The sequence below is a fragment of the Erinaceus europaeus genome, chromosome X (genome assembly GCF_950295315.1).
Source record: "Erinaceus europaeus chromosome X, mEriEur2.1, whole genome shotgun sequence".
Classification (NCBI taxonomy): Eukaryota; Metazoa; Chordata; class Mammalia; order Eulipotyphla; family Erinaceidae; genus Erinaceus; species Erinaceus europaeus.
The window spans coordinates 51,299,525-51,321,312 of record NC_080185.1 but is presented as its reverse complement, the minus strand read 5'-3'; the positions used below and the strand labels follow the sequence as shown (position 1 = coordinate 51,321,312).

The following is a 21,788-nucleotide window of genomic DNA, read 5'->3' as shown; positions in this document are numbered from 1 at the left end:
TCATATGATTGTGTTGCACTAACTAGGCCAAAGTGAAAGGTCTACACAGATCCTTAATGGGAACTGAGAGTAAGAAGTAACACCAAGATTTTACATATAAAGCTCATATTAGGCCTTTGGATATAAGCTCTGTGGACCAGAGGAAGAAGTTGCCACTTCCTGAAGAGAATCAGGAAAATTGCAGTGAAAAAAAAAAAGGACTGTTCTGATAGGGAGGATGATTTATTAGTGTCTAAAACAAATAAAAATAAGGAGGAAGGGGCTAGGAGAAGATGCTAAGATTCTTGGTCCATGGTAGATCCTCACTGGAGTCAGTGTTCTGTGGGATTAAAATGCATTTCCCTCACAATATTGTAGTCTTAGCTACTGTCACAAGAACTTCCAACATTTTATCTACCAGGGAAGTATAATCTACTAGCCAGATGAAGAAAAACAAAACAAAACAAAACAAACAATATGAGAATGTGTTTTTAAGAAATATCCTGTGTTGTATTATTGGTCTTTAATTATAGCCTTTATGACTAAGTTCAATACATTGAGTGTTAATAACAGCAGTCTGGGTCTGGACCTCAGATACCCAGATAATCTGTTAATGATGTCCATTTAGTCAAAAGGTAAGCACAAGGAATTAATGCAGTAATTTTTCTCTAAGTGGTCACACCTAGAAGGACCAAAGCTTGCATGGAATCACAGACTAGTGAATGAGGCTACATGTGGGACCCCATTGTTAGGGCAGAGGTAAAAGTGTGACAATTTTGAAGATCCAAACCAGGAGAACAAATCTGGAAACCAAATAACTGCAAGGCTATTGCTACATAAGAGATCTCAGATTACTTCTGGCATATCAATAGCTGGACCTTTGCTTTCTCTAGGTTCTAGTTTCCTAAAAAGCACTTTAACCCCCTCACTCATCCACCCCAGAGAGCTTCAAAACTCCAAAGTCTATTTAAGAAATTAGTCTGAGTCTACAAGTCCAATTCTTTATTGCAAAGTGGTGCAATCATGAATTAAGTCTGACCTTGGATATTCACGTAGCTCCATGTGGCCAAGAGCAGGTTCCCATAACCTTTTTTTTAAATAATTTCCATCACTGTGCTAGTGATAACTGGAGTATGTGTGTATGTGGGTGGTTGTATGTTTGTTTCTTTGTTCAAGAGGGGTGTGTGTGTTTGTGTGTGTGTGTGTGTGTGTGTGTGTGTGTGTGTGTGTATGTGTGTGTGTGTGTGTGTGTGTATTAAAGATATACTGACCAAAATTTGAGGGTGATTGTGACATCTTTCTGCAGGCCTCTTGCCCTGGTTTCTACCATGGGAGGTCACAAGAGTAGTGTACGTAAGACGGAATGGTACAGAATACTTAGCTTGCTGTTTTAGTGTAAACACAGGAATCTGATGTTCAATATCAACCATGGTAAATTTCAGTCCCAAAATCCTTTACTTTTAGCTGGAAATTATTCTCATTGGGGCAACATGGTCATGAGGGAGCATAGTGGATGAGTGCACCCACGGCAATGCCAGGTTACTTTCTTTATATATGCTCATTACCATATTTAAAATAACTCATTGCTAGTGACTGGTAGCCATTCTCATTTGAAAAAGATTCCGAAAATTTACCTTACAATGCCAGAATGAACAAAGCAATTGTTCTACCTTTTGCTCCTTTCCTGCTCTAAGAACAAGAACTATTTCCTTCAGTCCACAGAGTGACATAAGTTTAAGATGAAATAAGACAAGCTGACAGGGAAAAATGGATTCCCTCTATGCCCTTTGGATGTCAGGGAGGTGCTTTAAGGACTTCTAAACTTGGAGCAGTGATCCCCTCAGTAGTATGGGCAAAATCAGAGACCCAGTTTTTCCTGTTGGTCCTCAGTGTCTCCTTCTCTCTGGGGACATCTGCGGTACATGTGGATGAGAAACACGTGAATAAAGGGAGAGAGAGAAGTATTAGGTTGCTGGGTGGATTTCCCACTTAGATCAGAGCAGAAGCATATGGCTCCAAGATGCAACATGACCCTGGGAAAGAATTCTCAGGAGTCTAGTGGAAAGCAATACTTTTATTTTGTGGGAAAAGGTCCTGGAATAAGAGCCAGGAGATGTGGGTTCTAATCCCAGTCTTGCCCCTGGCCAGCTGTGTGACCTTGGGGAAATTACATTACCTCTGCATCTCCATTCCTGGCCCCAAAATAAGGAATTTGGAGTTTATGATGTGATGTTAAGGTTTCTTCCAACTAGAAAACTCTAATTCAATCTAGGTTAATACTAAAATCCATATGAACACAAAGCAGTCAACTAATGGCTATCCTTTCCAAAACATCAAAGAGAAAAGAAACTTTTCTCCCAATTTATCCCTAGTTAACACTACTTATGAAGTTGTTTAGCCAAGCCTCTATATATACATTTTCCCTTCTTTGTCCCTATTTCTATTTTTGTAAGGAAGAAAAATCAGGAGGCAGGAACAAGCAACAGATTGTGTGTGTGTGTGTGTGTGTGAGAGAGAGAGAGAGAGAGAGAGATACAGAAAGACAAAGAGACTGAGATATTGAGAGAGATGAGGATAAGTGGGGGGAATGGTGACAAATGTTTGTTGAGTGACTTCATATCTTCTAATGTTGGAGAAAGTAAAACAAGTTACTAGTGAAACTGCATTGGGTAAATCTGAGAATGAATGAGTGGTGGTGAGGGTGCTCACATGCAATTTTCACCTAAAACTGGGCTAATTTAAAATGCTATTATTGAAGGCTTGAACATGAACTACACCAATATCCCCTGAAGCCAGAATACCAAAGTATCTCCTTACAACTCATTAAAAGGAAGATGGAAAATTATCATCACTATTATTAATAAGGAACATTGGTTCATAAGTTCCTTCTAAAGAAAATATGTCAATTTGTAATTTTCTAACGGTACATACACCACAAAGAAGGAAATATTTGAAAAGATATGGTCTTGGAATGAGGATATTTATCATTCTCATTAACAGCAGATCATTTTATTCTCAATACCTCTATTTTCTCAACTTAAATTGAAGGTGTTGTGAGATCTGGAGGCAGAATACAGGTGAAATCTTTAGAGGTTTGATGTGAAGTTTAGAAGAAAACCTTCTACCATTAGGTGCCCCTCCCCCAAATCCCAATTACCAATATTCCCAGTTAACTACCAAGTGATTTAGGAGGCACTAAAAACCTTACTTTCTAGAAAGAAGTATGTGTGTGTGTGGCGGGGGAGGATAAGTTAAAGGGGCTTCATAATGGTTTCTAACAGAATTACAAGTAAAGGAGTTGGGCAAACATTCTTATAGTTGCGTGTCATTTGATGAGTAATTCATTCAGGAATAAATGTGACTATTGTCTGGGTGCTTCTAGCACCAAAAATGTTTCTTATAGCTAAAGACATTTGATGCTCATCTAGAAATACTTGAGCTCCCCCTTCCACCAAGTTTTCTATATAGAACACATCAGCAATGCCACCAAATTGCCAATGATTCATGTCAGAATATTAGTGTCTCATAATTATGAAGCAGCTGCAAACACACACATATATGCACAAAATATTACACACACACACACACACACAGACACACACACACACACACGCTCATTCCAGTTAAAGAGGGGAAACAACTGCGAGTCATTCAATAGCCAAACAACAGTTTGACCTCAAATGCTGCACCCTTCAAAATATCTGAATAATTACAAATAAGGAAATTTTCTTATCTGCTAAAAGCAAACACTCAGCATGCATGGCTTTCACTTAAATTCAATTGTCCTTGGTATTATGGGCCATGATTATAGATGAAAAGCAGTGTTATAAACCTGTACCTTAAAAACTGAGAAATATTTCAAATGATCAAGTCCTTAGTAAAGAGAAATCCTTTCTAGTTTTAAAGATCAGTGAAAGGTTTCTGCATATTCAGTATGAAATATCAGGATTATAGATAAAAAAAGGTGTTGTTTAAAATATGTCATAACATTTCATTTAAAATATAATGTCTGGTCCACATTGAGATTATTAATGTAAGCATAACTGGTAAAAAGTTATCAAAAGACTGATTCTATTGAATTGGCCTCTGCTACTTATCTTGTTTCTCCTGGAGGTTTCTGTTTGGCAGTGACAGCATGATTTCTAAACTACATTATTCTTCTGCAATTTTTTTGCTAAATTTTATGCATGTGTTTTTTAGACAAAAGAAAAATCACCAGTTTATAAAAAGGGAGCCTGAAGAGTTTGCTCCTGGAATACAGATATGAGTTTTTTATAAAAAGGATATTGGCTTCTGTCTATAAAAAGTGACTGAAAGGTGTCAGACCTGAAAACAAATTCTCACAGTGTTTTCAGTGTTGGCTGTTTACAAGGCATTCAATAGAACAGAGATAGATGGATAACATACAGTTTGTATAATAACTTGCTAAGCTACACAGCCTCCTAGGGGAATCAGGTATAAGATATCCCTCATCCCCTACTCTTATTTAATTGCTTATTGATTTTAAATTTCATTGGTGAAACATTGATAAGGAGATTGTTGTACTTTATAAACTATACTGAAATGTCTAAAGTGCTTCCCAAATCTTCCTGTTTTGTTTAAGTTATCACTGCACCAAGATCATAAACATCTGGTGTCAATTAAAAAGTTGCTGGTGTATCTCCCCCTTGACAAAGAGAATTCCTGCTAGACAACTAATTAAAGATTTAAGCTGGAATGAAGAAGAAGGTTGGGGAGATGCCTTACCTTCCTCCTAGGGTCCTCCAGCAGTATTGAGATCAGTAGACAAGGGAAACTTGTGTTTGTCACTGTTAAAATTGCTAATGAGCATTTTTTCACCCTATACATTTTTTAAGTATTATGCATGTAAACAACCTTCTACAGAAGGAAGACTGATGTGTATGAGCAATTCAAAATGGGAAAATATTGCAGGTGCCTAAGGATTCAATAGAAAGGTCAAGGGTGTGCACATTTTGCTTCCCTGGAAAGTTACCACTAAGGATGGTTATCGATCTATCTCTTATATTGGTAACTGTGGATCAGTGGCCCAGAGGAGAAATCACAGAAAAAGAAACTCAACATATTACAGAGTGTTCTTTAAAACAACGACAGTAAATAAAACCTTGAAAGCACCAATAGCCCTGTTGGACACTTGAGCAGAAATACTCTATTTTAACTTTATACTTGGAATTGACTGTTGAACTGTGAACATTCTCCTTCACATGGAATCTCCCAGTGAGTCCGAGTCATCCAAGGATAAGGGCAGGTACAAATCCTGTAAGAAGACAAGAGACACAGTTAACTCTCCCTTTTCTTCTTCTTTTTTTTTTTAGATATTTATTTATTCCCTTTTTGGTACCCTTGTTTTATTGTTGTAGTTATTATTGTTATTGATGTCGTCGATGTTGGATAGGACAGAGAGAAGTGGAGAGAGGAAGGGAAGGCAGAGAGGGGAGAGAAAGGTAAACACCTTCAAACCTGTTTCACCACCTGTGAAGTGACTCCTCTGCAAGTGGGGAGCCTGGCTCCAACGGGTTCCTTACGCCAGTCCTTGCGCTTTGCGCCACGTGCCCTTAACCCGCTGCACTACCACCTGACTCCCTAACTTTCCTTTTCTTAACATTATGCCTTTGAAATGAGCAAGATTATATGACTACTTATTGCTTTTAATTGCCTGCTTTAATATTATTTTGTAATAATTATATATTCACAAAAAGTTGAAGTATAGGGAAGTATTCTTGTACTCTTCAGTTTCCATAATGCATCTTACTGTTTTTTTAATGTATGTGTGTGTGTACCTATACAATTTTATCACATGTTTATATTTGTGTGACCATCACAACAGTCAAGATGTGGAACTTAACCCTCACCAAATGGTAACTTCATGCTACCCCCAAATATACTTTATTGCGCCATCTTGAAGCACTGGCAACCAGTAATGTTTCTCACTCAAAAGTTTTATCATTTAAGGAACAACCTTTCCCATTTAGCACAATTCTATAGAGGTTCACTCAAGTAGCTTTCTAAACCAATGATTCACTCTTATATTGTTGATTACAATTCTATATTGTTATATCCTACAGGTTATAAAACTATTGACTGAAAGTAGGGCATTTTGGACAATTCTAGTTTGGGGCTATGACAACTAAAACTACAATAAACTGAGAAAATAAACAACAAAGGTACTATTTTTACTGTATAATATTTTATAATTCAACTACCAGTACACTAACTACAGTTATGAATAATAGCTACATGGTAATGAAACTGCTCCCCTCCTCTCCTTCCCTATCCTATTCCCTCATCCTCTTTCCTCCTCTCAACTCTCCTCTATTCTGGGTGAGGCCACACTAACTTTATATCTATGAAAGCACACCCACCCAACTCTAGCCAATGGCTAAGTGTTCCTTTAGTATCTAATGATGTACCTTCTTAACCAAACAGGCTCACTTGTGTGTTCTGTCTTCATTTTCAATAAGGTGTTTGCTAAGGAAAGGATAATTTCTTGCAAGAAATGAGAAAAAAGAAACAAAGGACTTCTCTCTTTCTCCCATGCTAAAATGTGCCTGGTCATATATCAACTTCTGAATATCAAATGGGAATAGACTGTTGATGACTAGCCCAGATCCACTTTATTGAGTTGATACAGAGCATGATCATATTACCTACTAAATGCTCACTCCCCACCCCACCCCCACTTTTGAGGGAGAAATCTTTTACTGTAGCCTTTGGTTTCCAAATTCCCTTAAGATCAGAACAGGGGTTGATATTGTCTCTGATAGTACATCATTCTAGCTTGATCTTCATCCTACTCTGTTCTGTTTTCCTTATATCCTTTGAAGTATTTATGTTCATTTTATTGCATGAATCACTCCTGCAATAAATCACCTAACCCTCCAACCCAAATAACATAAATGAATAAAGTGTCTATGAACATCCACATAAAGGTTTTTGTGTAAAGATAAGTTTTTTTTTATTATTTCTAGGGACAAATACTTAAGAGGGCATTTGTTGAGTTATATGGTAATCACATGCTTAATTTTGTAAGGACTTCTGAACTATTTGCCTGAATAGTTGTGCCATCTATTTTTTCATCAGAAAGTATTAGTGATTCATCATATCCACAGCCTCATAAATATTTTGTGATTTTAGTAATTCTATCTGTCATTTTTGTGGGTTTGTAAAGACAGTCCATTCTGGTTTTAACTTGTGTTCCCCTGATTGCAAATGATATCATCTTTTCATAAGCATCATTTACATCTAATTTTTCCTTAGTGAATTATTTCTGCATGTCTTTTATTCATTTTACATTTTGAGTTTTCTTACTATTGAGATATTTTTATATTATGTATCTCCTATTGATTAGATAAGCAACTTGCATATATTTTCTCACAGTCTGTAACTTGGTTTTCCTTATTTGTTTGTTTCTATGTGGTGTCAGGGGCTCAAATCCAGGGAGTCATGTACAGAAGCATATGTTCTTTTAATTTTTTTGGTTTTTTAATTTTTTAAAATATCTTTATTTATTTATTGGATACAGACGGCCAGAAATTTAGAGGAAAGGGGGTGGTAGAGATGGGAGAGAGACAGAGAGACACCTGCAACACTGCTTCACAACTTGCAAAGCTTTCCCCCTGCAGGTGGGGACTGGGGGCTTAAATCCCAGTCCTTGCCCGTTGAGACATGTGCGGTTAACCAGGTGCGCCACCACCCAGGCCCAGAAGTATATGTTATAACCATTGAGAAGCCTCCTTGGGCTCCTAATCTTTTTATCTCAGAGTCCTCACATGATCTTTGACAGAGTCAAACGTTTTTAATTTTGATGAGGAATAATTTATTATTTATTCTTTTGTCATTAATGATTTTCTAAAATCTAAGAACTTAATGCATATTTGAATATTGAAAGAATTTCCCCTTTGCTTCCTTTCTAAATATGATATGCTTACACATATAAGCCTTTTTAGTTACTTTTTGTATAAGATATGAGTTTTAAGTTGGAGGTCATTCTTTTGCCTATGGAAGTTGAATTGCCTCAGTTCCTAATATTAAGGAGGTTCTATTTTCTCCACTGACTGACTTTTACACTTTTGCAAAAAATCAGTTGTGAATATATATGTGGGTTTACTCCAGGATCCCAGAGTACTGCCAGACACTGATCAAATGAACAAGCAGACAGGGCAAATGTCTACCTCACCAGCAATAACATTACATATGAGTAGATTAACTACTCAATGAAAAGATGAATGTTAACAGAGTAGATGTAAAAATGTAGGCTATACTGTTAAAATTACAGAAGCCAGACCTTCCACTTTCTGCACCCCATAATGACCCTGGGTCCATAATCCCACGGGGTTAAAGAATAGGAAAGCTATCAGGGGAGGAGATGGGATACAAAGCTCTGGTAGTGGGAACTGTACCCCTCTTATCCTATGGTCTTGTCAGTGTTTCCATTTTATAAATAAATTTAAAAGAATATATATATTATATATAATATATATATATATAAATAGTTTAGGGGACTGGGTGGGAGCGTAGCAGGTTAAGTGCACATGGCATGAAGCCAAGGACCAGAATAAGGATCCTGGTTTGAGTCCCAGCTCCCCACCTGCAGGGAGGTCACTTCACAAGTGGTGAAGCAGGTCTGCAGGTGTCTATCTTTTTCTTCCCGTGACTATCTTCTCCTCCTCTAGCGATTTCTCTCTGTCCTATCCAACAACAGCAATAACAACAATAACAGCAACAAGAGTAACAAAAGTGGTAAAATTGGTCTCCAGGAGCAGTGAATTCGTAGTGCAGGCACTGAGTCCCAGCAATAACCCTGGAGGCAAAAAAAAAAAAAAAGACTCAAAGATACAAACAAGGTGAAAGTAAAAAGATTAAAAAAAGAAAAAGTTTCACAGTGTAGATGATAACTAAAAGAGAGTAGAAATGACAATAATAATGTCAGAAAAAAGTTAAGACCAAAAAAAGTTACTGGAAACAAAGAAAGAGATCTTAAAATGATTAAAAGGTAAATACATATGTAAAGGAGTAATAAAACATATATGCAATTCAACAAGTGTACAGAAATACTTGAAGCAAAAATGTGACTTAATTATATATATATTTTTGTCACTGCTGGGATTCACCACTCTGGGCTGACTTTTTCAAATAGAGGAAGAGAGGGAAATATACAAAAGCACAGAAGCTTCTTTGATTGTAGTGAGGACTGGGCTCAAACCTGGGCTCTTGAAAAAGCAGGTGTTTATCCAAGTAAGCTATCTTGCCAGTTCAAGTTCATGGCCAAGAAGGTGGTTCAGAATGCAAACTGAGGCCCTAGGTTTCATCTCCAGAACTGCGTATGAATAAGTGGTGCTCTAATTCATTTCTATGTCTCAATAAATAGAATATTTTCAAAATGAAATACAGAGAAAAATAAATCTTTGAATTTTAATAGCTGAAGACTTCAGTGGATATCTTTTAATTATGGATAGCATAACTGGAAGGAAGACCAACAATGGAAGAAAATACTTGAACAACACTATAAACAATCATACTTATTATATCTGTTGAGTATTTTTCCAACAACAGAATATACATTCTCCTCAAATGCCCATGAAACAATCTGTATGATGGATCTTATTAAATCGTAAAAACAAGTCTCTACAAATTCTTAAAGATGTAAAACCATAAAAATTGATCTCTTTGAAAATACTGGAATTGGTGGCCAGGCAGTAGCTCAGTGGATTAAGCGCACATGGCATGAAGAGCAAGGACTGCCATAAGGTTCCTGGTTGGAGCCCCTGACTGCCCACATGCCAGGGAGGTCACTTCATAAGTGGTGAGGCAGGTCTGCAGGTATCTATCTTTCTCTCTGCCTTCCCCTCCTCTTTCTATGTCTCTTGTCCTGTCCAGCAACAACAACAACAATAGCAATAATAACAAGGGCAACAACAAGGACAACAAAAATGGGAAAACACGTCCTCTGGGAACAGTGGATTCGTGGTGCAGGCATGAGCCCGAGAGGTAACCCTGGAGGAAGGGAAGGGAAGGGAAGGGAAGGGAAGGGAAGGGAAGGGAAGGGAAGGGAAGGGAAGGGAAGGGAAGGGAAGGGAAGGGAAGGGAAGGGAAGGGAAGGGAAGGGAAGGGAAGGGAAGGGAAGGGAAGGGAAGGGAAGGGAAGGGAAGGGAAGGGAAGGGAAGGGAAGGGAAGGGAAGGGAAGGGAAGGGAAGGGAAAGAGTGGGGGGAGGGGAGAGGGAGAGAGAGAACGGAAGAAAGGAAGGAAATACTGTAATTAAATTATATAGCAATAACAGAGAAGTATTTGGGAGATTAATTAATTGATTCCTTAAATTCCATTATATTTGTGAAGTGTGAGGGAACTCCTTTTGAAACTTGTATGAATTGGAATGGTATCCTGAGCTGTAGCTTTGGAGAAAATATATAGCAATGACCTTACTATGAACGTCAGTACTTTTGTCTTCCATTAGTCTATTTAGTCTACAAAATGCGTTTTCTTCTATAGGTATAAAAAAATTCAGGGAGAGTCGGGCTGTAGCGCAGCGGGTTAAGCGCAGGTGGCGCAAAGCACAAGGACCGGCATAAGGATCCCGGTTTGAACCCCGGCTCTTCACCTGCAGGGGAGTCGCTTCACAGGTGGTGAAGCAGGTCTGCAGGTGTCTATCTTTCTCTCCTCCTCTCTGTCTTCCTCTCCTCTCTCCATTTCTCTCTGTCCTATCCAACAACAACAACAATAATAAGTACAACAATAAAACAACAAGGGCAACAAAAGGGAATAAATAAATAAAATAAATATTTAAAAAATTTCAGGAAAAATATTTATCTCAACATTTTGTTGTTATTGATTGATTGTAGATAGAAAAACAAACATATTGCTTAACAATACAAATGTTTTGCACCTGAAATTCATTTGCTTAGTCCCTTGGAGCCCTAAAGAACAAAATGTTTGTAACAAATACAGCTGTGCTGGCGATATAATTGTATTAGAGAAAACAAAAAAAGTTAGTTTCTGATCCAAGGAGCTTATAATCCAAAGGAAATAGGAAAGTAGTTTCAAAAAACCTGGCTTTTATGTTGAGTTTGCTTTTTCCCCAGTGCACCCTGTACTTTTCTGATACTTTGCTCTTGCTGATTGTTTAATCCCATTCACTTCAGCAATAATGAAAAGCCTACTCAGGCTTCAAGACCCTGTTTTAAGTATCACCTAGTCTAGAATGCTTTCCTGTCGCACACTCTAGAGCCATAGGATATCTTTCTCACCCTTCTTTGTGTTCCTGTAGCCCTCTTGATTATTCTTAGCAAAATCTGCTTAGTGTAGTCTCTGTGGTTTAAGGGTCAAATTTCTGTTTTGTTCATTAAACTATCTCTCTTTTATTTATTTATTTATTTTATATTACAGAATTATATATTGACAAGGGTTTGAATCCACACCATTCCCACCACCAGAGTTCTGAATCTTCACTTTCCCACTGCAATCCACCACAGTTCCCCTAAGGTTGTAGACATTTGCCAACTATTCTTTACAACTATTTGTCCACATTTATACATAGTTGCCCCTTCTTTTTCTGATTCAATCCTCTCTTCCCCTCTAAGCCACTCATTACATCATAGCTACCTCCATATGTCCCTCTCCTTTTCCTTCTTTCTCTCTCTGGGTGCTGATGGAGCTGGAGTGCAGAGTCCTCTTATCTTCATCCTATCACTTCTCCCCCGCTGAGAATATGGATCAAAGTTGTTTATGGAGAACAGATGGTAGGAGTTTGGCTTCTGTAGTTGCTTCTCCGTTGAGCATGGGCACTGACAGTCCAATCCATACCTCCAGCCTGTCAAACTATCTCTCTAAACACTTACAGGAAGAAAAAATAGTCTTGAAACAGGTGTTATATCTGAATAATATTATTTATATTCTCAAATAATATGTTGAATATAATCTCCTTCAATATCCACTCAACTTTGTAGTGCAAATGCATCAATATTATTGAGTATAACCACTAGTCTGAATTTATAAAAATAAAAAAAATTTCACTATGTTTATAGGTTTTTAGAACATCTTTAATGTGGTACAGTCTCTAAATTGTTGAATAATACTGAGGTTGTCTTTAAAATTTTCACCTCTATTTTCTCATCTGTAAAATAAAAATACTATATATTGTCTCTTTCAACAGGGATACGAAAGATTAAAGGAGAATGAGAAGGTGGATATGCATAAGTCTGAAGTAGTATAAAAGTACAAAATGTTGTTCTCATTAACCATACAAGGACTAAGTTTGTGTCCATATTGTAGCACTTGAGTATGCGGACTTTGGCTAACCCCATCACAGCTGCATTAAAGAGGATTCTCCATAATCTGTTTAAGAGGGGAAGCCAAAAGACTGATTACAATTTAGGGCCCTGCAACAGTCATCAAAAGTTACCAAAGGGATGCTGGGAATTCAAGTTTGTTTCCAATTGTGCAGGAGGAAAGTCATGGCCTCAGCCACCTGCTTCCTGTTTCCACTATGACTCATACCTTTTAGGTCCACTTGGAGGGAAGTTCAGATGAAATCTGCTCAGGCCCATTGCCCAAGGACTTTATTATGGTGCTAAGGCTCAGGTAGCTATGTGAAAGGGTGAGCAAGAAACTGAGACCTGAGTTCCGAGAAGATAAAGATAGCATTACAAGACATTTTTTAGCTTGTAAGCATGAAGCTATTAGCTCCTGATAAGATACATTAGGAGAGTCAAAGCTTCATCTCTATTACATTCTTGTTCTTGAATTTAATCACAAAGTAACATCATAGAAGCCTAAATCAAAGTACAGTCTACCAATATAGTTGGCCTGTACACTTTGTATCTTAAAAGATCAAAACAAAAAAAGACCACAAGTACTGGTATCAGGATCCCGGTTCAAGCCCCGGGCTCCCCACCTGCAGGGTGGTTGCTTCACAAGCAATGAAGCAGGTCTGCAGATGTCTATCTTTGTCTACTCTGGAGGCAAAAAAAAGACACAGTTCCTTTTCCAGATTAAAGAAGACTAAAGTGACATGACACCTGAAGGAGATGTATGATCCTAAATTAAATCCTCAAAGAGAAAAAAAGTGACTATTGATAAAATATAAACATGGACTATAGAATATAAAATTGCATTGTCAGTAAAATTTTATTAATTCTGACAATGATATGTTATAAAAACTATTCTTATTGTTATTCTGATACACTGATGTATCTAGAGGTAAAAGGGCAACTTACTCTCAAATGGTTAAAGTAGTAAAATCTGTGAGAGAGAAAAAAATGGGTCATAATATAAACAATTGTTTAAACTCTGTAAAGTGCATACAGAAATTTATTTTATTATTCTTGGGGCTCCTTTGTAAATTTGAAATGATATAAAAACAAAGTTAGGTAATTAGTAGGAATTGTACCACTTCTACTCTCTCCCTCTCTATTTCTGTATTAAAGAGAGAGAAAAAAAAAAGGAGAGGGGATGGACTGCCCTATTATCTGAAGGGAGGTTGAGTCAACAAATTCTATCACTTGAAGAAGATGGGTCCTGCAATGAGTGCAGCCTAGAATGTCCCTAGCTATGACCGCAGAATGTGAGCTCAGACCTATAGGGATGCAGAGTTTACACAGGCTCCTGTGCTGAAAATAGGCCCCAAATCAAATGGATGGGGATTACAGTTAACAATATTTATATACTTTTCTCATATTTGGGGGCTACTCTCTTCCCTGATCCAGCTTTCTAGTCCTATTTCCAACTGTGACACCATCTCCCCAGACAATACCATTAGCCCACTTGTATGTTAGCTGTCAGGCTCAGGAAAAATCTAGTAAAGTCATGGCCTCTTGGAATATACCTTAAAGAGACTTACCTATTAGTTTTTTTTTTCCAAAATGCAGACCCCAAATCTCATCTGCTGTACCTTTAGATTCCTAATTATTAAACAATACATTCTGTTTTATATCTTAATGCCTTTTCAGCCACCAAGTTGCAGATGCTACCATGATGCCAACCTGACTTCCCTGGGCAAACGACCTCACCAATGTGTCCTGGAGCCCCACCTCCCCAGACCCCTGCCCCACTAGGGAAAGATAGAGACAGTGTGGAAGTATGAGTCAACCTGCCAAGGTCCATGTCCACTGGAAAAGCAATTACAGAAGCCAGACCTTCCACCTTCTGTACCTCATAATGATCCTGGGTCTATGCTCACAGAGGGAAAAATAACAGGAAAGTTTCCAATAAAGGGGATGGGATAAAAGGAACTCTGGTAGTGAAAACTATGTGGAATTGTACCTCTCTTGCCTTATGGTCTTGTACATCATTATTGAATCTATTGAAAAAACTTAGCCAGTTGATATAAACTTTCTTTTTCTGAATGAATTTTACATTTCTCCAGGAAAATAATGGAAGGGAGAGGTCACTGGGAATGGTGCAGTCATCTTGTAGGCACTAAGCCTCACTAGTGACCCTGAAGGCAAAATCAATTAATCAATAAATAACTGATACATACATAGATAAGATATATACCAACTCAAAATGCTGTTTCTGTATTTCCTTTAGAAAATATTATGATTTATTACTTAAAGTTTATTTGCTTAAATGTTCCCAAAAGTAATTTCAAAAGCTAAATGGTACACTAATATTTCACAATTAAGAAAACAGCAATGCTCTGATAACACTGCTGTCTATGAGCTAGTTCTAGTCCCTCAAGGCTTAAATTAGATTTTGTATTTTAATACAAAGGGAAATATACAAAAGCTTAAAAATTTAAATAGGACCTGTGGCTATACTAGTGGTTTTTGTTTGTTTGTTTTCTGTTTTGTTTTGTTTTTGCCCAAGCCTGAAATCTGATATGCAGGTAGATCCTAATTACTGTCTAGGGAGATAGCTATCTATAAAATGGAGACTCCCCACCCACTCTTCCTCTCTCTTTACTATTTCAGCCTTTAGGCCCATGATTGGTAAACAATTTGTTTGGCTTTTATGTCAACTCTCTTGTCAACCACCAGGTTCCAGATGCTAGCATGATGCCAACCAGACTTCCCTGGACAGACAACCCCACCATTGTGTCCTGGAGCTCTGCTTCCCCTGAACCCTTCCCCACTAGGTAAAGAGAAAGACAGGCTGGGAGTATGAATCGACCTGTCAATGCCCATGTTCAGTGGAGAAGCAATTACAGAAGCCAGACAGACCTTCAACCTTTTGCATCCCACAATGACCTTGGGTCCATACTCCCAGAGGGTTAAAGAACAAGAAAGTTATCAAGGGAAGGGAATGAGATACAGAGTTCTGGTGGTGGGAATTGTGTGAAGTTGTACCCCTCTTATCCTATGGTTTAGTAAATGTTTCCTTTTTGTAAATAAAACATTTAAAAAATTGAAATAAGAGGACTTGCTTAAGAGTGTCAGCATTCATCTCATTGGGCTCCTGGAAGTGGTTGTCAAATTAAATGAAATGAATGTAACAGTTGATAAGTTGAATGCACTCTAGTGCCCAGGCCAAATGTCCAAGTTGTCCCAATCCTTTGACCAAAGTACTGATATCACACTTCCCAGAGGAAAATCAAGGGTAGAAATACATGGGAAATGTAGTAAGGAGATTGTATAAATACAGCAAAATAACAAAGGTTGTTACTTCCCACTTGGAATGTCCACATTGGCAAACTTTGTTGTTCATAAGAATACGTGAAAACTGGCTAAAAGACAATTTACATTAATCTTAATGTCTGGATAATGTTGGATACACAAACAGTACAATGGATTCTTTATGTAAAATAAGCAAGTCAGCAGAACAATCATAAATTTTGGACTAGTGTCATTATCAGAATGGTCTGAAAGGGTCAACAAAAGAAAGAAATATGCATTAAAGGATGATAGAACAATAAATAGATTAACCAGGCAAATAATTATTGATGTAGAGAAAAGGAAATTGAAATAAATGTCAGGCAGTAATATGCTGCTAAACACATATAAGCTAATGTTCAGTGAGGGAAAATGATCTTAATTTGTAGCAATTGGTGGTTTCCATCATGCAAACATTGCCATCACAGTCAATTTCTAGATACCAATAATGTCACATTCAGTGAGAATTAGGAAGTGATACACACAATCAGTTCTCATGAACTAGTGTGAACAGACTTTAGTATAGCACTAGCAGTGACCTGAGTACCAGCCTTTTTTGCTAAGATAAATCTAGCTATCTTAACTGAGTAAACAACTTCACCTATCTGAGTCTCAGTTTCTTCATCTGTAAAATATCAACCACACGAGATAATTTAAAGAATCAAATGAAATTATTTTATCTCTTCCAGCTCTGATAATCTATAGTTCTGTAATGGAGTGGACCATATTGGTGGCCTTTTGCCTTTTATTACTTCACATCAGTCTTGTGAATAGGAAAACAAGAAAAGACTCTTAGAGGAAGTGACCTTTGGATACAATAATCACAGCAGCAGCCATATCTATATTACTTCTGAGATACTGTTCCATACAGAAAATATTTCTGGGTTGGAATCTATTTAGAAATAAGAGTTACAGAATTTATCCACTTCTACATTTTTACTGGTATATTTATTTGGGATGACTTAGAGGAATAATGGTGCTTGTCTAAGGTCAATGCAATGTGTACATGGCCTTTATTTCTACCTTGTGCAAAATTTGCTTAGTAATGAAGCATACATTCATGTAAAATGAAGGTCTGTTTTCTTTTCTGATGTTCATCAAATGTAAGTGGAGCAAGAGATCAATGCAAATTTCTCCAACACCTGCATTTATATTGCTTTCATTGATAGATATCATGGGGCATACATTTCCCTTAATAACCCCTGTATGATGACATTGAATTAGGGAAACAAACGTTGTAGCAAATGCTCAACCGAAGCTCTGACAACATTAACTCAAAACCGGCATTTGCTGTATCTGTAGTTCTTTTTTTTTTTAATTAAGCATAACTGGAATTAAGGAAACTAGGGATCAGAGGAATAAGCAAAAATGACTGGATACTTGTATGCTGCTGAGATTTCCAAGGTTTCAAGCTAATAGACTGGATTAAGGGGAAATCTATTCCTGATGTACTGTTGAAGTGGATGGAAGAGAGAAACCTCATCCTGTCATTCAACCAAATCTAAAATCTAAGTGCAAAGAGGTTTAGTAAGGTATAAGAGACATAATACCTTGTGCTTCCGGAGACTTCCAGGACTAGTAGGTGTAGAAATAGGAGACTGCTTTGACTTCGGTGTAGAAAGTTGACTGCTAGATGTTCCGTTCGCTAGCCCAAGGTAAGAGAAAAGGAAAGGGTCAAAAATCAACATTTAAAGTAGCAAGTAAGTCATCTTTACTCTCTGAAGACACTAAGAACATTCAAACAAGGTACACAGGAAACCAAGTGATTTGATGAGTATGACTAAGCTGAAAAGACACATTTCTCATGAATTACAATCCTCAGTTAATTAGATTGTAGTGTTGTGTAAGGCATGATTCTCCTACCCTTTCCCTTGAGTGCTTCCAATTATAGGCTCTGTTTCTTTTTTAAAATTAAAAAAAACACACACACACTCATTTCCAAGTCTGACCCTAACACATCTCTGGAAGCTAGTCTGAGACTGTATTATTTTATTCCAGTTCTTTAAAAAGAAGCACAAAGAGTTTTTGTGCCCTACCTTAATGTGGAAGAAATATGAGTAATGTGAACTAAAGCTCACTCTTGGTAGTTGAAGGGCAACCCTATAGTCAGTCTCTTTATTTTTCCGATTATCAACTCCTCCCCCAACTTTATTATCCCTATCTCATCCTGGGGGCTGGGGGACTGATAAAGAAAGAGAAGTGGTGGAGGGGGATGCTGAGGAGAGTGACAAAACTCAAGAAACAAAACAGGCAGAAGAGGGAAGTAAAAATGTGAGATCAGGAAGAGAGGAGAGACAGGAGGTTGGTTTAATAGATGAAGAGAAGAATGGGGATGTATAGTATAGGAAGAAAAGGATAGTGAGTGGCAGACAGTGATAGTAAGAGAGCAGGATTTGTCTCTAGTAAATAAAACGCTGAAAATTACATGGTTTAATATTTAACATCTTCATATTATATTGTGTTTTGAAATTGTTTCATACTCCTTAATGAGATTTTGACTATTTGCTTATATAAAAAGAAATGTGGTGCATAAAAAAGGAAAAATTAAACAGCTTTTAAAGTGGATGTATTCAGGCATCTCATGCTATTTATTTTTCAAATCTAATGACCTACATTGTTAATTAGAGATATTCTGAGATGTGCTTTAAATATAAAGACAATTTCCATAAGGGTTTGTAGCAGAGAGAATATAGGAGGAATGGAGGCTAGAGATGGAGGGAAGATAGAAAATGTGAAAGTTTAGCAGGAAGACTAGCCTGAAAGTGTTGTTAATTCTAAAGGTAAAGTTTAAACTGATGTTTCATTAATATTTTCTGAGGCTATACTTCCTCTGCACCACTTAAGGTAATATTTTCCTAGTTTCTGGGACAAACCTATAAACTATAAAGAATAGAGTGAGTTGGATACTGCAAATGAGCCATGCAAGTGGCTGCTCAGAGGAGTTTTGAAATCAGGAAACCAGGAGGGCAAACAATAACAGGCAGCCTCTGAAAAATTCTTAATATATGACTCTGGAATAAAATCTATAGAGTTGAGCTAGAAGTAGATCAACAATTGCCAGGGGTTGTCTGAGGGGAGCAGCAGGGTTGATAGAGAGTTAGGGGGAAAATTGAGTAAATCTGCTGACTTTAGAATATGCATCAAATGCCTCCTTCCAGATATTTTTCCACGGACTTCCATATATAGAATCTAGTCTCTAAAAGTTAACTTTTATTTACATACTCTAAACCCTTTCACTCTTTTCTTCTCATCATACAATTCATCCATCTCCCCAAAGCAAGATGTGTCAGGAATTTTTCTCTCTACTTATTTGTTTAGTTTGTTGCTAGGTGGATAAATTAAGAGACAGATACCTGCAGCACTGCTTCACTACTCATGAAGCTCCCCCTGTAGGTAGAGACCAGGGACTTGAACCCTTATCTTTGTGTGCTTTAATAAGTGTGTGATTGCCTAGACACACAAGCTTTTCAGTCTCCTAGAACATTAGATCAGTGGTAGAGTACAGAGTTCTGAAGGTATGAAATCCTGAGTCTGATCCTTAGTACCACACAAAAAGAGAGAAATAATAAGTTACTATTTATTATTTATAATAAGCTAAATATTATTCCCCCCTACACACACACACACACACACACACACACACACACACTGAGAAAAAAGAACACTTGCTCCAGTTGTGAATAGTGAAATCGGAATCTGAACGCAGGTATCTGATTTAAAAGTTTTTATGCTTTCATGTTTCACTTTTTGCTACATTGTTCTTTTAATTTAGTATTATTTCCTTCTGTTCTTCCTTCTTAAGACAACTTTTCTTTTCATTTTGCCTCCTGGGTTATTGCTGGGGCTCTATACCTGCACTACAAATTCACTGCTCCTGGAGGCCATTTTTCCCATTTTGTTGCCCTTGTTGTTGTTGTTATTGTTATTGTAGCTATAGCTGTTGTTGTTGATAGGATAGAGAGAAATCCAGAGAGGAGGGGAAGACAGAGAGAGGGGGAGAGAAAGACATATACCTGAAGACCTGCTTCACTGCTTGTGAAGCGACCCCCATGCAGGTGGGGAGCCCGGGGCTCAAACTGGGATACTTACATGGGTCCTTGAACTTTGTACCAGGTGCACTTAGCCCACTGCTCTACTGCCCAGCCCCTTTAAGACAACTTTCTGGTGGAGAATAGGAAGGAATGATTAAAAAAAAGGAATAAGAAGAAGATGAAATCAGGCATCGGAGCTTGCATCCATCATTTGGACTTTTATACTATTTGACCTGGTGATTAGTAGGACCTTTCATTTAATGGATCAACTGGACATATCATTTCCATGAAACAATAGTAGATTAAAAATCCAGAAAGAAAAATATATACTCTCATGCCATGTATAATCTTGTTTCTGAAAAGTTTTGCCATGCAAATCTTGATTCACTGATTTCTCTAAATGATTACACCTGTACTCAGTAATCTTTATATCCTTGGATCCATCAAAATATATATTATGATTTATAATAAAAATATCTTTATAGGTTCCAGATGCCAGCGTGATGCCGACCAGACTTTCCTGGACTGATGACCCCACCAATGTGTCCTGGAGCTCTGCTTTCCCAGAGACACACCCTACTAGGGAAAGAGAGAGGCAGACTGGGAGTATGGACAGACCAGTCAACGCCCATGTTCAGCGGGGAAGCAATTACAGAAGCCAGACCTTCTACCTTATGCAACCCACAATGACCCTGGGTCCATACTCCCAGAGGGATAGAGAATGGGAAAGCTATCAGGGGAGGGGATGGGAGATGGAGATTGGGTGGTGGGAACTGTGTGGAGTTGTACCCCTCCTATCCTACAGTTTTGTTAATGTCTCCTTTCTTAAATAAAGAAAAAAAATTTTGATTTATGTCATCTCTCTGGCCCAGTACTAAGATTCATAAAAGCTCCTTTTGTTATGTTAATGGAGTGACTTTTGGAAAGTGCCCAAGATTGGAGACTGGTTGCCAGAACAATCAACCATGTGATTACAACATTGGAATATTCAGTTCCATGTTGAGTTTCAGAGAGAGGAGAGGGCCTAGAGGATGAGTCCGTTACCAATGGCCAATGACTTAACCAATCAAATCAAATCTATGTAATGAAGATTATAAAAATACAAAAGAGCTGGGTATGAAGAACTTATAAGTTGATTATTACATGGAAATTTACAGAGATAAGTGTGCTTAAAGAGAACATGGAATTCTTTGTTATTTATCCATACTTTGTTCCATGCATTTATTTTGTTCCTGAGTTATACCATGTGATCATAAACCAGTAATCCAATACCTAAAATGTTTCTCTGGGTCCTGTGAGTCAAAATAGCAAGTCAATTGAGCCAAAGGAAAGGGTTGTGGGAACTTCTGATTTATGCTTAGTTGATCAGAAGTACAGTACAGATAGACAAAACACTCATTTATTTAGTTCCAGTAAAATGGTATTTGCAATATAAGTTCTAGCCCAAAGAAACATGTAATTTGGGAAGCAAAGGGATGGAAGGGTGGGAAGTGAAGAACCTTTGAACTCTGAGTGGCTAATTATTCACCTGTGTATATGTAGCAGAAAACAGCTATACTACAAATGGTTACTAAGCTTACCAAATGAATTGAAATAGGTCCAACCCTAGGGGAGTAATTGGCTAACTTAATGCATAAGGAAATGTAATTAATATAAAATTAATTAATGTAAAATTAATTAATATAAAACATAATGCATAAGTAAATGTACTTAATATATTATATAATTAATATAAAGTGTAATTGATATAAATATAATATAATTAATTTTAAATGTATTAATATAAAAACAAAATATTCATTTCCTTGATTATCATTATCCATAATAGCTAAAATGGAAGTAATAAAGAATGTTCAATTTGAACTTGATGTTGAAACTTCAGATTTCAGTGAGTTTGTGCTTTGACCAGTAGTGTTGTGTAGGGATAACTGAAAATACCTCTAAGACTTCTGGTCACCAAGAACGTAGTCAATATAGAGGGGAGGTAATCTTAATTTATTTTTAGCCATCAGGTTCCAGATGCTACCATGATGCCTACCTGACTTCCCCAGGCAGACGAGCCCACCAATATGTCCTAGAGCCCCACCTCCCCAGACCCCTGTCCCAATTAGGGAAAGAGAGAGATAAGCTAGGAGTATGGATCGACCTGCCAATGCCCATGTTCAGTGGAAAAGCAAT

General features: G+C 37.5%; 1 protein-coding gene across 2 annotated transcripts in view; it reads right to left on the bottom strand.

Moving 5' to 3' along the window:
• Positions 1 to 1,193: 1,193 nt before the first annotated feature.
• The window catches only part of DCX (doublecortin), a 102,229-nt gene continuing 81,634 nt past the window's right edge, over positions 1,194 to 21,788 (bottom strand). For both annotated transcript variants that reach the window (XM_060183188.1, XM_060183189.1), the window contains exons 6-7: positions 17,130 to 17,224; positions 1,194 to 5,254 (exon numbers count right to left, since the gene is read on the bottom strand). In XM_060183188.1, coding sequence (XP_060039171.1) covers positions 5,198 to 5,254; positions 17,130 to 17,224 — 152 coding nt within the window. In that variant the 3' untranslated portion in view covers positions 1,194 to 5,197. The remainder of the gene's footprint in view (positions 5,255 to 17,129; positions 17,225 to 21,788) is intronic.